The sequence below is a fragment of the Callorhinchus milii genome, unplaced genomic scaffold (assembly GCF_018977255.1).
Source record: "Callorhinchus milii isolate IMCB2004 unplaced genomic scaffold, IMCB_Cmil_1.0 Scaffold2, whole genome shotgun sequence".
NCBI lineage: Eukaryota > Metazoa > Chordata > Chondrichthyes > Chimaeriformes > Callorhinchidae > Callorhinchus > Callorhinchus milii.
The window spans coordinates 5,628,494-5,645,162 of record NW_024704743.1 but is presented as its reverse complement, the minus strand read 5'-3'; the positions used below and the strand labels follow the sequence as shown (position 1 = coordinate 5,645,162).

Genomic DNA, 16,669 nt, shown 5'->3' with positions numbered 1-16,669 from the left:
TGAACATTTGTGTTGTTCGCCAGTTATTGATGCACAGTTATCACCAGCTGTCAATTGGGATGACATCTGACAATATGATAAACAACGTCACATTTTGCCCCCAGACTTTATGTAAACGTGTTACGTGAAGACACCACCCTTCCTTGGCACGTATGTCCCACTCCCACGGAGGGAGACTGAAACAAAGCAAAGGTGGTAGGGGTCCGAAAACAGAAAACCCCCCACTATTGGCTGATGTACACGATCTCACCTCCATCACGCCACGTCACACAATGACATCACCCACAAGCGCAGGTGAAACACAGGTCATGCGACTTATCGCAACGAGCATACGACACATGAAAAAGGAAGGCAACCCACTGACAGCCTCTCTACCACTTTGACGGCCACCCCCATGTCTGCAATTTAGAAGACCCTAAATTTATTCAGTGACTAGTGACCAAAGTATGTCCTTCCCTCCTTGATCGAAATCAATTCGAAATCCGTCCAAATGTTAATATCTGGCTTGTGATCGAGACCACCAAGACCGCCACAGAGGGTTGACTCGATTCTGACATTCCATTGCCAAGCATGTCACCTTGAAGCCAGCTCATCTCCTAGGAGACAGACTCCACTTACCTCCCCGCCCCAATCCTTCATTTTATCTGCTCTCTCATGGAATCACAGAAAGTTCACAGTACATACGGAAGCCATTCTATATCCGTCGTGTTCTTTCCTCAACTTTTCTCTCTACTGATAAGATGATTGATTTTTTTTAAGACTGAGAGGGCATCTGATAGATTTGTTTAAGACTTTGAATGGATTCAAGGATGTTGATAGACTGATTCCACTTGTTGGCAAGTCCAAAATGAGGGGGGAGGTGGGGGGGGGGGGGGACGCGTAAATATACAAAGCTAGTGACTAAAACAGAATTTAAGGAGGAAATTCTTCATGTAGAGGTTGGTGACAATGTGGAACTCATTGCCAGAAGCTGTGGTTAAAGCAAAGAGTATTAATTCACGATGAAACTTGAGGTGTGCGTGAGAGAGAATGGAATAGAGGGTTATAGCAGAGAGGAATATGAGTGATGGTGTGCTTGTGGAGTATAAACAATGGCATTGATATCTGTGCCACTGTCCTGTTCCACATAACTCTATGTAGCTTCCCCATTATCTAATAATACCATTTACTCTGTTCTATCTTCTTCTACCTTTAACATCTCGTTTAAACGCTGTCATAAACTCAGCTCCAACGATCATTTATGGCAAGACACTGTGCACTCCAACAATCCTCTCAGCTCCTCCGTTCTATTTAGTAAGGCCAATATTCTCATGGAATTGAGGAGCAGAGACTTGCGGTAGGCATTACTTTTCTTTATCCTTCCTATGGAAATGCAGTGTACATTTTTTGTATTGAATTTAATTTGCCACTTCTCTGCTCTTCCACTAACTTATCTATGTCTTCCCGCAGTCCCCTACACTTCTTCTCTGTCTCTTGGCTTGCTCATACTCATCCATCTTGTCTTCACTGTGATTTTATACTATGGATAAAGGCAGATTAGTATTGCGTCAATTAAGCCTGACTAAAAATACAGGATCAACACCAATTAAAGTTGCGTGCTAAAGATAAACGGGTTAATTGTGGTTAGTGTATCAACCCTTTGGCTACAACAACAACAAATTACAGGGAATCAAATAAAATGTGGGACCATCCTAGTCTGTCCGCCTACAAATTACACAGTCTTTACACTTTACCTCGAATCCTGTAAAATGCAATGAAATGTTTTGTGATAAGGTACTATATTAAAAGCAGTGGTGGGCACATTCGCCCACAAAACAGTCACCACACTTTATAGTATATCTTGTGAAGCCTTTGAGATGACCTCCTGATGTGAAATGCACTATATCATATTATTATTATTATTTCTTATTCAAGGGTCTCACGAGGCAATGTGCGTGCCATTGTGAGGAACTGGAAAATGCACTTTGTGTCTGACGTATTCCCATTTCTCCAGCCAAAACGTTCTCAACCAGTGCATTTAGCAGTCAGTTTCTCTCCCCAATGTGACTGGATCATAGCCAATATCAAACCTTGTGTCAGATATACAGGGAACCCATGTTGGGGTACAGTAGCTACTGCCAGTCACCCAGTGATATTCACGGTGTCTGAAGCTGCCTTGATTCACAGACAAAGATACAAACAGAATCATTTGTTGTTAGGCTCCAAACAGCCCGCTTCATCCTGTCGCTGGCAGAGTCCGTGGAAACAGTCAATCAATTGCAGAGGGAAAAAGTAATGAAGGGGAATGCAAGTAAAACAGGAGGACGCAAAGCAGAATGCAACAGGGAAGCGTGTGCGAAAACAACTAAGGATCAGGGGTAGGAATCAACCTTGCAGCTCGCAATGAAAAGAAAATAATGATTGCGGAATAAGAAATCATTCCAGAAATGGAAACACGGAAAACAAAGGTAAAAGGCACGCGAGAGCATAGATCCGCTTTATAATCCTTCAGGCACACGTCATTATTTGCAGTATAACAGTAAGCTATTTTAGAATTCCCATTTATAGAGAATCCATATAAAATAGCCTCTCTGTAAGACATTTGTGAGATGGAGCCAAAAGATTGCCTCATAAAGAGAGCTGTATTGTAAGAAAAATAGAAGCAAGTTGTTGCTTTACTACAGCCATATCCTAAATGTTAACACTGTGTAAAAGGACATCAGTCAGGGTCTAAATGTCAGGAAGAATATTGACCAATGTGTAACAATTAGCGATTGTAGCTGCAAAGATTAGTTTGGGTCTGAAAATGTGGAGCCTGTCAATGGGGAAGTGGGGGAGAGGGGAGGGGATTTGTGAATTACTTTCTAAGCTAGCCACGAGCCACTAAATGGTAGTATAGGCGCACACTGCTGCATATTGAAAGCCTCTATTCAATATTCACCTTTCTGTTTGATGTTTATACGATTTTGTCGATGGAGCTTGAATATCCGTGAGTCTGCAAAGTGATCATACATCTGAGTGAAACACATACATGGCTCCTAACATGCTCCTAGCAGTATTGCTGTGCAAATAGGCTAAAATTTGTCTATTTTCTTCCTCTCTGTGATTTTGTATTTGTCTAATTCTCTTTTGAATGCTAATTCCATTTCAACCACCTCTTTGACGCCTTCATTTCCTCCCGATTTCTCCTTTCCTTTCATTGTTACTATCACTCTCGTCGTTTCAATCCAACTCTCTTTCCTTAGTTCTTTTTCCTTCCTCCTTAATGAGAAAAAATGGACAATTCCTAACCAGAGGACAGTAGTTATTTTTTCCCCTGTAAGACGATACACCACACTATTGCTTTATGCACAATGGGTGAGATCGAATGTGCCGAACGACAACTTCTTCACCGCAACCTCTCCCTCGCTCATCATCAAGGCCAATTAACGCATGTATTAAGACTCAATTGCATGCCTTTTGTTAGACTAGCTTCCACTCTCCATTGTGCAAACCGTCGTATGTTTACCTGGTATCTGCACTCACATGACACTTAGCAAAATGAGGGGAAAATGTTCACTGTGTAAGGCCTGGTGCCTCATATTGATCAACTACTTGCGTTCATTTGAAAAGCCAATGATCAATTCCTGTTTGAACTTAACCACCCTCAAGGCTTGTTCTGCCAGGAGCACAGCGCTCTATGCCAGGCACACTGGGAGATCTGAGAGAGCAGAAGGAAAGACGATAGAGACAGTTTGCCGCACAAAACCTTTCCGTGAGCAACCGTAGACTGTTTACTGATGGTGACAGAGGAGAGGTCTATGATCCAGGTATCTGTGAGTCTGCAAAGTGATCGCATATCTATGTAAATCACATTTTCTGCCCTGAAAGAGGAAGAATCAGAGCAGTGGGAAAGTAACAGGGGTGAAATAGGTTCAAACACACAAACTAAAGGGTGGTCAAGTGTATGTATTTATATGTGTTTACCAATGCACAGAGCCAGAGTGATTGGCCATAGATTGGCATGTGTGACTCCCCCTAAAATGAACACCTTATTCACCAGGGAAGTCACTCGACATACACTAAGCGTGCACTATCTCGACAGGCCCATCATATGGTTACAAGAGGGCATCATAGAGGCCTAGGAGAAGACTGCCCACCTGTTCTCTCAGCTAAGGACCCAAAACAGAAACAGATTTTAAGAATCCCACATTATTTTGCAGCTCAAACTGAACCTCAACCTGAACTTCAACTCTCACTGAACCTCACACTGAATCTCAGCACCCCAGCACCTAATGGATCGACTTCAAGATCCTCACACTTGTTTTCAAATCAAATCACTCCCTGGCACCTCCCTACCTATCTGACCTCCTCACTTCCCAAACCACCACCCGGCGCCTCCGCTTGACTGGCACCGGTCTCCTGCTCGTCGCTCGCGCCCTCCGTTCCGCCATCGCCACTATCGCTCAGACAATGTAAAGTGTTAGCCACCAAGGATTTTCTACTCATTCCTGATCCCCATCATTAGCACCTGTGCTTGAGCAAAGTGATCAGAGTGAGCACAGGGAGTCAGGCCAAGCATTCAGTAATTCACCATTTGATTCCACAACCAGGAGTGGGATTCTGTGCTGGTTAGTGGAAAGTGAATATTGGAAAACAAATAAGGGGGCCTGGCAATGGTTCAGTTGCAGTAATTTGGGTAACTATTTTATTACAATACAAATTTACATTTATAGATGTCTTTCGCTTCAAGAGGATATCCCAGGGTGCTTAATAATAATGGTTTGACACCTGAGCTGGGGGTGGGAGACAAGGGGACTGGGGAAGAGAATGATGACTGAAAACATGGTCATAGATGTAGGTCTTGAGACAGACCTTATATGAAGTGATGAACGGTGCTGAAAGGCCGATCACCGATGGTAGAGTGGTTAGGGCAGGGGAATACGAAGCCGGCCACTACCTGCTGAATGAACATCCGGGTCTATAGGGTTTGAGGAGGTCACATAGATAGGGTTGGGCAAGTCCACAGAGGGATTTAAAGGTGAGAGTGAGTATTTTGAACTTGATCCGCTGGGTGTTGAGGAGCTACTGGAGCCAGGAGAGGGCGAGGCTCATTGAGCCTGATACGGGAGAGGACATTGGCTGTAGAGTCCTGGATCGATCTGTGCAGGGAACAGCTTCGTGGTCCAGCGAGCAGAACATTGTCAAATGATACACGCAATGGCATGGCACAGAAATAGCCCCCTTGGCTCAACTGGTCCATACAATTGTATATACTCCACACAAGCCCCACCCATCCTGTTTCCCTCTTTATTTCCCTTCTCCCTCATGTGAGCATCAAATGTCTTCTTAAATATGTTGATGCTTTGAAGTGAACTTTCAAAGACTGTATGTCTGGATTATGTTTGACTGAAGGTTTTTACTGTTCCCACTGACAAAACCCTTCATGTTTTCTTCATCACGTTTCATCTGAATTTCCCCACAAAAGGAGTATTTTTTAAAATGTCGCTGACTTAAAGGATAAAATGTGTCGATGACGTAAAGTGAAAGCAGCAGAAGCCAATATTTCTCTCTCGGCCAGAAGTGAGTTAAAGTACCTGATCTTTTCCACGCTGCCCATTTGCTGCTGAAGATCTATGAGCTCCATTAATTGTTTCTGCAGGGTTTTCTCTTTGCCTTTGATCTGTTTCATAAAGGGGTGGTCCAGAAGGTCAGAGACAGTTGGACGCTGCTCAAAGTCTTTAATGAGGCATCTGCAGCGACAAAAGCAGGAAATTATCAATAAAAATCACCTCATCCTCTCCAGAGTGTTAATCCTCTGCAGCGTTATATTTTACTGCTTATTTTATGAAGTGCAACCCGCCCTAATTGAAAGTCCAAAGCACTTCATACAACCATCTGCTTTTCACATTGCAGAAGCAACAACAACAACGTGCACTTATGTAGCGCCCTCCACGCAGGGCAGAGTCTCAGAGTGTTTAACAGTGGCAGACCTGACTCCGAGCCGGGGAGTGGGGGTAGGGGGTGGAGGTGACCGTAAGCTCTGTCAAAAAGGAAGGTCTTAATGCGAGACTTGAAAAAGGGGAGAGAGTGGTCAAGATGGAGGGATCGAGGGAGAGTGTTCCAAAGTTTTGAGGCTTAGTGGCTGAAAGCGCGACCTCCAATGGTGGAGCGTAGGGCCCGAGGGACGAGCAGGAGGATGGTGCCAGTTGAGCGGAGGTGCCGGATGGTGGATTGGGGAGTGAGGAGGTCGAAGAGGTAGGGAGGTGCCAGGGAGTGAAGTGATTTGAACACGAGTGTGAGGATCTTGAAGTTGATCTGTTTGGTGATGGGGAGCTAGTGGATCCTGGGCCAGAAATGGTGATATGAGGGTACGGAATTTGGTCCGGGTATGTATGCTGGCAGCAGAGTTCTGAATGAACTGAATTCTGTTCAGCATTACTATTGTTTGTGGATAAAGCAAAACCGTGTAAAGTTTTACGTTTCACCCCAAAAATACAGTCAATTCACTTTACAGTATATTCTGTGAAGCGCTTTGAGAGTCTCAAAGATGTGATAAGGAGCTGTATGAAATGCAAGGATTATTATTATTATTATTTTTATTATTACAGCAAACAAGCTTCATGTGTACTGGTTAGGACAGGAATCTAAACACATGTAAATAGGTTGTATTGGCAATCACGCAGCCAATGTTTCTTACTACCATGAGTTTTCCTTCTCTTAAATACTAATCCTTACATTTGGTACAGCACCTTATCATGTAAAGTCACTTCACAGGATTTACTGTGACTGTGTGTATTTTGTGGGACAATACCCCAACTAATTTGCGCACAGCATTATCCCACAAACAACCATGAATTGAGTGACCAATCGTATTTGGAAGGTTGTTGGCCAAGACATTGGGCAAAATGGCCCTTTCTTTTCGAATCATGCAATAGGATCTTTAACATCTACCTGAACAGACAGACGGTTTAAAGTCTATCCAAAGGATAGCATCTCTAACAATGCAGCACACCCTGGTACTGTATTCACTGTATAGGTTCCACATCCCGATTGGGGTTTGAAGCTGCAATTTTCTAGCTCAGAGACGAGAGTACTACCAACTGAGCCGACAGCAATATTCCTCTGTAGCAGAGCATCTCAGGTCACCACACTATATATTCCTTACAATTGCATAATGTATTTCCATTGGAAACAGGAATGCCATCAGTGGCAGAATGCAAGTGTGCTCTGATTTTTATATGTGTTTTATGAATTGTTTAATGAATACAATGAGCAGTGTGAATTCCAGGTTCAGTGGCTGAACACCATCCACATACTGTTCCTAAGGTAACAGTTTAGCCTCTGTAATCTGGTGTCATCATTGTGCTTCCTTCCACTCGCACTTTACAAAATAACAAGCCTAAGATTGCATGAATGCACAGGGCTAACAGCACAATAACAAGAGGAGAATAGGATACATCAACAAAACTCTAAATAGCATTAAATCCTCTTCTAATAATGGAAACATCTTAAATTCAGTCTTAATTTAGAAGCCAGTTTCCACAGAAAACCACTTTCAAATTAAGATTAACTGCAATCCTTGAGGGGGAGGGGAGGGAAGTAAGTGAGGTCCCCTTGAAGCTGAACTGGTCCAAGTTGACGTGCCTGACATGCTAGGGAATGTTACTACTTCACTCCCAATGGAGGTGACACCCTCATCTCCAGACTTGACATTTCAAACACTCTGCTCACCAGTGTCCCCAGCTCCACCTCCGCAAACTCTGGTCCAACAACAGCTCCACAGGCGTTGCAAGCCTATCACCCTTATCCTTGCCTCGCTCCAGTGGCTTCCTGTCTCCCAGTGAATCGACTTTAAGTTCCTCATCCTCACCTTCCAATGTCTCCTTGGCCTTGTATCACCCGACCTGTGTCCTCCTGCAACCCTGCTCCCCCCGTCACTCTCTCCACTTCACCAACACCGGCCTGCTTCATGCCTCACACTGGCCATGCTCCATCATTGATGGATGAGCCTTCAGCCACTTTGCCCCCTACTTCTGCTCTACTTTTCCATCCCGTCTGAAGACCTACTTGTTTGCCTGTGCTTTCGGCCACCTCCCGCCACTGCCTTAGCTCCCTCCCAGTTCAAACTCCAGCTCAATCTTTGTAAGGTACTTTTGAGATATTTTTTCCAACATGAAAGGTGCAATATAATTGTAAATTGTTGTTGTAGTTTGTATAGCTTTCCAGCGCCTTGGGACGTCCTCCCGACATGAAAGGCGCTATACAGATGTAATGTGTTGTTATTGTTTGTTGGGGACTCAGTCTTTTATTTTCCAAGTTCATGGAAACCAGAAAATCAAACTTTTCATGAGTGACTCATCCGACTAATGCCCTAAAACCTTCAAAACTGACTATAATTAATAAAGTTAAAGCCTACACTCAGAAAGCAAACTGTCATTGCAGTAGGTTTTGTTTAAACAGGATTTTTGATGAGATTCCACTGAATTTAATTGCTTAATAATAAAACTAAAGATTCACAGCTAATTATTGACTCCTGTGTCAGTAGTCCTGCTGAACAGTACACAAGGGAAGCTATTTTTGATAGAAGACGTGTTGTTCTGTTGCACTTGCCACACTGTTATATAACACTTTGTATTAAAATGGTGCAGAGGTCATGTCACAGAATGCTGGAGGAAATTTTGTGCCGTGGCAAAGTACGTGAAGAGACACACCACAGTCACTGCTGCTGAGATTTACTCCCAAACATGCTTTATTATTGTCTCTCTTTCTAACAGATATTAACATGGGTCGTCTATTCATTAGCAAAATGCTGAATTGAAGTAACCCATTTTCTGCCCAGCTGTGATCGTAAAGGCACCCTCAGAAAGGTGCCAAGTCTAGTTGCTATGAGACATTTTAATTGTTTGTGCGCCTAGCTTGCTGGACTTGCTAGCTTCACCATCCATAGATTTCAACTTATTCAAAACTCCACCGCCCGCACCCTTACCCACACCAAGTTCCGCACTTGCATCACTTCAGTCCTCAACAGACTCCACCAGCTCCCTGTCTCTCATTGCATCCATATCAAGGTCCTCGCCCTCATCTATAAATCCCTTAACACCCCAATATCTCCCTAATATCTCTGATATCCTCCAACCCCACTCCTCTGCTCCGCTCTGGTAACTCTGCTTGTTGTAGGTCCCCCTCTCTACCTGCCTCATAGCTGTGAAGAGAACGACCAATTTTTATTTGGGGAATTGTCGGGAAAAACTCCCTTCTCCTTTCATGCAATGCCATGGGATCTTTAACGGCTAAATGAACAGGCGTGATTTATTTCCCAGCATTTTGCAATCAATCGTGCATATTATGTGCACATCATGCCTAACATTTTATAATAATAATAATCCTTGCATTTGATATAGCTCCTTATCACATCTTCGATACATGCTCTAAACACTAAGCTACAGGACGCCACCATTTTGAGTGATGCAAGTGAGGTAAGCCATGAAGAAGGTAGCCTCCGCTATTTAAAAAGGTTGTTTAAGCCGCAAGAAAGATTACAGGTTAAAAACTGTGTACAGAGACACTCTTGTTGAAGCTGTAAAGGTAGAGATTCTGACTATGGAAAGGAGTGGGAGCTGGCAGGAGCCTCAGCAGGTAGTATGGGAGAAGATTGACTGGCTCTATGTATTGCAGAGTACGAGATGTTATTTGACTGATACAAGAGAACTGCAGGCTTTCACGTTACAGTTGGACAGTGGAGTGCAGTGTCTCCAGGAGATATTAACAGTACTTTTTCAATCGTGTGGCTCTTTACACCCTCTGCAACCATGCAGAGCTGATAGTGGCACTCACTTGCTTATAAAGTTATTAAACGTTTCTGTCCAGAGCTCTGGCTGATGCAGTTTCGGGGGCAGATTCCTGAAGGTAGAAACAGAAAAGGAGATTAACCAGAACACTGATAGCACACAACCAAATTCTAAAGCATGCGTCTCAAGGATCATCGTAAAATGATGGACATCGCAGCTTGAAGGACACAGTTGTTAGCATAATTATGCCTCGCTTTCTTTCTTTTTCTAAACGCCTTCCACATAGAGATACAAGACCTTAGGAAACACACTCACACAGAGTCAAATATAGCCTTGTGTCTCAACGATTGCTCATGCAAGTGTAAGAACAGCTGATGTGCTATTAATCTCCAATCACATCAATGTATCTGTGCGCTGAAGAGGCTTTTTGAAACGGCAAATAAATGATGCATTTCTACCAACAGAATCACTGCTCTTTAAGTAGCTCTGCATTCACGTAAGGGGACCAAAGACATTTGACATTGCAGTATTAACTATCCCATTTAACACTGTGTTAAGTTTCGTGAGCAATAGCACTGCTCTTCTAGGATTTACTACCACAGCGATAGCTATTTAAAATTGCCCTTTACTGTTGTCTTTTATGTTTGGCACAAAACGGCTTCCTAAATGGCTGCATTGGGTCTGGGCTAATGCATTGAACTCTTACTTGAGCTAATCTTATATGGTACTTCAATAGAACAATGATGTTCTATTGTGGAGGAGAGGGGATAGGAAGGAGAAAAATGCATCATTGCCTCAGTGATGTCAGGCACAGGTGACATGATGGTGAGCTGATATGATTTTGTATCACGGATTTGGAAACAAACGGAAAAGAGGTTTGACAAGGATTTTTTCCATGAAATAAAAGCCCTTTTAAACATCAAATATGTAATGTTAAAGCAGAGCAGATTTCTCACTCACTTGAGATTTGAAACCTAGTTCCCATGCAATACAGAAATGCAAATACACATGGGAGTGTGTTACACGGTTCATCAAATTAATCATACTCTGTGCGTTTGAAATAGCACCTTATTAAGTCTTCGAGATGTTTCAAAGCGCTTCACAGGATTTAGTGTTGAGTGTAGCGACTGTATGTTTTGTCGGCAAATGGCAATTTGCTCATAGCAATGTCCCATAAACAGCCATGGAATGAATGACCAATTTTATTTGGGCGATATTTGGCCAGGACAGTGGAAGAAACTCCTTTTTCTTTTTAAATGGAGTCCTGTAGCACAGTGGTTAGAGCACTCTCCTTGCAAGCAAAAGACCTGGGATCAATTCCCAACAAGGCGAAATGTTGGGCAAGTTTCCTTGCTCCACAAGCCTCCGTTTACCTAGCAGTAAGTAGTAACCCGGTTGTTGGTCAATTGGCGTATCGCTTTTCCGGGGGTAATAATTCCTTCAAAAAAAAAAAAATTGCTCACTCAATCCATGACTGTTCACTGTTGGCTGCCGCGTTTCGCCCACAAAATATATAGTCAATTCACTATATTCTGTGAAGCGCTTGGAGACGTCTTGAAGACGTGATAAGGTGCTGTATCAAATGCAAGGATTATTATTATATTATTAAATAGAACCATGGGAGCTTAAAGTCCACCTGAACAGGCAACAGGAACTTAGTTTAACGTCTCATCTTAAGGACCACATCTCCAACATGCAGCACATTAGCGTCGCTTGCACTGCATTGGAGTGTCACCTCAGACTATTTGAGTACAAGTCCCAATGTGGGGCTTGAACTCACAATATTCTGACTCAGAGGAGAGAGTGCTCCTCTGTGCCAGGGATACACAAATATAAGTGATGTAAAAATAAAGAGTTCTGATTTGAAATTATTATTAATTTGCATTTATTTGCACCTTTCACGTAAAAGGGAAACGCTTTAAAGTACTTTAAACAATATAATTGATTAGAAATGGAAGTATTTGTTGCTATTTCTATAATTTGTGAATAATACCAATTTATCCCTTTGAGTTTGATTTGGATACTGTTAAGCATAGTGATGGGTTTGCACATGTGTCAGACATCCAAAAAAATCCCTTTGACCATGCCTATGCCACCATGCAGGGCTCCGAGTTCCTATCCTGCATAAAGGGTCCAATAATAAATGTAAGTTGTTCTTTCTTCTTATGAATAGCACCTGCATCATACAACGTGTAATAGTCTTCTCACGTTCCTTACCGGCTGCTAGAGTATAGAGACATGAACGTTTAGCAGTTTAAAGGCTGCAATGACGGGAAATCTAGAATCAGTCGTTAAGGGGAATGAAGTAGAGCTGTAAACCAAATTAGGATCATTTTACCGTAATTTCATGGCTGACTGATGCAATCATGTGATCAGATTATCAAACAGTCAAATCTTACTCATTGCTCTCCTTTGATTCTGTAGCTCAGTACAATTATTCAATGTCTCGCTCGTACTCCCGTAGTGAGAACTGTTCTTGTGCGTTGCTCTATTTTTTCCTTTATTGTCATCAGGTCACCAAAAATACATAAATCCTGTCGCATTCGGCACAAGTGGCATAGCAGGAGGAGGCAGAGTAGTGGAAACAACCTTGGAAACAGGTCCCAGTGGAATATGAATACACACAATAGACAGGATAAGCAAAACACATTGCATGCAACACACACGTACAGAACAGACAGCTGCAGACTCTGAGAAAAGCAATATTAGGTTTTGATAATGTTTTGTGGATATTAAGACATTCCCAGGACTGAGCTTCTGGTGGGAATGAATCTGAAGTTTTCATTAAGTGCTAAAGGAGGAGAATTAACCAAGGCAGCAGGAGAATGTTTTATTATAATAATAATCCTTATATCTGATGTAGCATCTTTCACGTCAGGAGGATGTCTCAATGCTCTTCACAGGATATAGTATCACATGTAATGACTGTGTATTTTTGAAGCAAATGGACCAGCTAATTTGTCCACAGCAATATCCCACAAACAGCCATGAAGTGAATGATCAATTTTATTTGAGTGATTGTTGGCCAGGACACCAGGATAAATGCCTTTCTTGTTCAAAAAGTACCACTGGATTATTAACATCCATCAGGAAAGTGCCGATAATTATCACTATATAAATATACAGCATGTCAGAAGGCCATTTGGCCCACAGGACTGTGCTCGCCCGTTGAAAGAGCAATCCATTTAATCCCTGTCTTATCCCCATATTACAAAGTGTATATTACAAACTTTAATATATATACTCAGATATTGTAATATGTTACAATGTATATATAACATATACACAATATACCTGGTAACATATATATATAGTAATATATTATAGTACATACTACAATGTGGCTAATTGGCTGCCGTGTTTCCCCCCAAAAATACACAGTCACTTTAGGATATATTCTGTGAAGCGCTTTGAGGTGTGATGCGGCGCTCTATCAAATGTAAAGATTATTATAACTACAAACTTCATTATATTATTGCATTGCTAAGGCAAGTCACCAGAAAGCCAGATGGGAGAAAAGAGCATTTCCTCCCATACGCTGTGTCAGGTTTGTCCTATCGTGGATTCTGTTCAACCCATTTTATCTTCTGAGGCATAAAGAGTTTTATTGCAATCCACATCTCCAGGATTCAAGGCCACCTCCTAGGATCACCAGCATGACTAAAGATGACTTTATTTCATTTTATACGACAATATTAGGATAACGTGTTCATAGATCAAATATAATGAGATCCAGATAAACGCTGTTTGTTTTCCCTTTCAGCTGTAGAGAGGTTCAGAGTGGGAAGCCAGATTTATGTAATCCACTCCAAATATTTCTTGCTGCAAAGGAGAGAGCTAACAGAACGGTGTGGAAATCCATGACTTTTTATAATGCTATTAAGACACAATGTGAACGCAACCAGTTGCTAAATAACCTGGAGTGTCATTGATACTTCAATAATATTACAGATCTTAAGATCAATCCAATTCAACATGAAATGTCCTCTTACATGCATAGCGATATTCCCTAACCATATCTCCTAAAGCAAATGACTGCTGCATCAGTGAAAATTGTTTCTTATTGTTTCCAATTGAACACTATATGTTAACTATACGTCAGCAATCTGACTCAGAGAAATCCCCCCCTTTTAGTTTCATCCTTGTGATTTCTTCAAGGGAGATTGCCAATGTATTGCTAAATTCTCCCTCCCTCAAATCCATTAGATCAATAGGCATTCAGTCTAATGCATCCTGGATGAATTGTTCTTGACATAGGAATGATGCATCATAGCAATGTATATATATGATTTGTCTAAAGCTTTGTCAATATGAAACTGTACTATATTTGTAATAATTTTAATATTTTAAACCATTTGATTCTGTCACATTGATTATTGTGCTGTTTACAGAATTTTAGTTTATATAATTTGGGTTTATGAGTTACATATTATATGTCTTTTGCTTCGAATGGAAGTTACTTAATATTTGTACTATTATAACCTTTTTAAGTGAAGAACCTTGATACGAATGAATATGTCTGTTTTTACTTGATCTTATATCTTTGTGTAGTTGTGTGAATCGAGGGGCTTTGGCATGCAGATGTGGGAATGTGTTGGAGTAGTCTCAAACTTCGAGAAACAGACTGCAGTAGCAGGGAGGGTGACCAGTGTGAGTTGTTTGAAGTGTTTGTTCTTTTAAGTGAAGCATAGGATGGGTAAATGGGCAAGGACAGCCTTTGACATGTTTGTTTAGGGTTATACGTATTGGTCACTAACTAGCCTAAAGTTGAAACAGGCTCGAAAATGAAGAAGACAATAAAGATATTGTTTCCTGGATTGGTAAATATGCCTTTCTGTGCATGAACATCGCTGTATAAAGATTTCTTTAATAAAACAGGTTATTGAAGGAGTACCTGTCTCTTACGATCTTGGTTATCTAAAAATTAGTAGACTGAAGTGGGGTAAATTCAGAACAAATCTGTGCAAAACACTAGTTCAATGAGTGAGGAGTAAACTTAACAAACAGGCTCCCTAGGAAGACAGTGGAAGCAGAAAATGTCATTTGTTTCATGAATAAATGAGATAGATTTCTCCTAGAAAATAATATCTTGGGATACAGTATATAGTCTGGGAAGCGACATGTCAAGTGACTGCCAAGATGGTGGAAGGCAAACTAGATGGACCTTGGTCTTCTTTCGCATAGCAAGTTCTTATGTTGTTGTAATAGATTGGTTTTATTTAAAGTAAATACAATACAGGATTGACCCAATGCAGTCAACAAATGTTACGTGTCCTTAGTCATTCTGAGTGAGATTGAAGTAGGAAGTAGATACATTTAAGTGTCCAAATACCAAGCTTGTACGACAAATAACCTTAGCATGGGAACTGAAAAGGTAATTGTGCCTTCAATAATACACTGGTGAATATTCACGGCAATGTCCTGTCTAACAGTAAGGTGCAAATGGCACGAATACCTGGGTATTTTGAAAAGTGCCCTCATTGGGTGTAGATCAGCCAGTGGTGGATCTCCATCTCCGAGTTCAATGGCAGTGATGCCCAAAGACCAGACATCACAACGTGAATCATAACAGGAATCCAGCTGCTGCTCACAAGCTATTACCTGGCCATCAGTAAAGCAAAGAGACATCCCGAAGTTACTGTCAATTATTAATATTATTACTATCAGCAATCATAGCAGAAAAAACGTTCGAATCTTATAGTGAAACAGTCATAATCTGAGTAATGCTTTCGAGAGGTATTAAATATAATTTTGAACCTAACTAATGTGGCTACCCAGGCCACTGTCTCTTACAATTGATCCTCTGTTGAACTATTTTCTAAATGTTATGATTTTAAATGACGTTGCCCCAAGCTGCCCCAAGCAAACTTCACTATACATTAATTCTGGGCAGAAACAACATTCTTTTTTCCTGCTCCCATAAGGTGATCTCCTGGTTAGAATCTGCTCTCATCCAGGGCCGATACATCATTATTAAAAGAGTTTCGAGCAGGCCGAATGTCTTGTTACTCTCCAGCACTTCCATATTTACAGGTTATGGCTGGAATTAGTTCCAGATTTAATCGGCAGCTAGTTAGAAACCTCATTTCTGAAACGGTTCTGACTCTTGTCGCACTAATGTGTTCGATTTTCTTTGACAGTAAAAAAAAAAGGCGAAGTATAAATTAGGGAAAGAAAGAAATAATTTTAACATCAGCAATGAATGTAGAAAGGCACAGGATATTACAATTATTTACGGTACATTGATTTTTTTTTCCTATACAAAATTGTTTCAACTCAGATTATTGTCATTGTGCTAAAAATAGCCTATGTCGATGCAGCCTAAATTGTATATGTAGAGAAAATTAGATATTATTTTTCTAGATAACTAAATACACAAAAGGTTGCTGTGTTTATGTAATACTAGTTCACACTTCATTGCTAAAATTGCAGGAAATACGTGTTGTGCTCAGATTAACTAGCGCCCTGATAACTGTAAATCCTTTATGTTTTTTGGTAAAGAAACCCTGGATTTTCACATGTTAAGAGCCAAAGGTTCTGGGAAAGCTAGGTTGGTCAATGTTCTCTTGTTTGCACAATAATCTGAGTCTAGGATATTGAAAATAAAGGAAAAAGCGACATGGAGTTCATAAAGTAATTTGTAGAGTTAAAGGGAATTTTAACCAAATGTTTTTAGCTGCTCTTGAAAATGGTTTTGTTGGTGGATTTCAGAAGAAAGACAGTGAGAATGTGCAGAGTATTGGAAGGATAACTCAGTAAAATTTGCTTGACCTATTTGATAAAGTGGCAGAGGTATAGCCTTCTCAGGGGGATAGAAGAGAGCAAGATTTTCACTTCGCAGACCATTTCAAATTCTGAATATTTACTTTTTTCTGCAATCTGTAATTTAAATCTGGAATTTTACTGCTTTAATATTCTGC

At 41.1% G+C, this 16,669-nt stretch overlaps 1 protein-coding gene across 1 annotated transcript in view; it reads right to left on the bottom strand.

Annotated features, from left to right (window-relative positions):
- Nucleotides 1–16,669, bottom strand: part of myo3a (myosin IIIA) — a 137,979-nt gene that overhangs the window by 79,104 nt on the left and 42,206 nt on the right. Inside the window, exons 6-8 of the mRNA XM_042332589.1 lie at nucleotides 15,205–15,350; nucleotides 9,796–9,861; nucleotides 5,556–5,711 (exon numbers count right to left, since the gene is read on the bottom strand). Of these exons, the coding sequence (XP_042188523.1) occupies nucleotides 5,556–5,711; nucleotides 9,796–9,861; nucleotides 15,205–15,350 (368 nt within the window). The remainder of the gene's footprint in view (nucleotides 1–5,555; nucleotides 5,712–9,795; nucleotides 9,862–15,204; nucleotides 15,351–16,669) is intronic.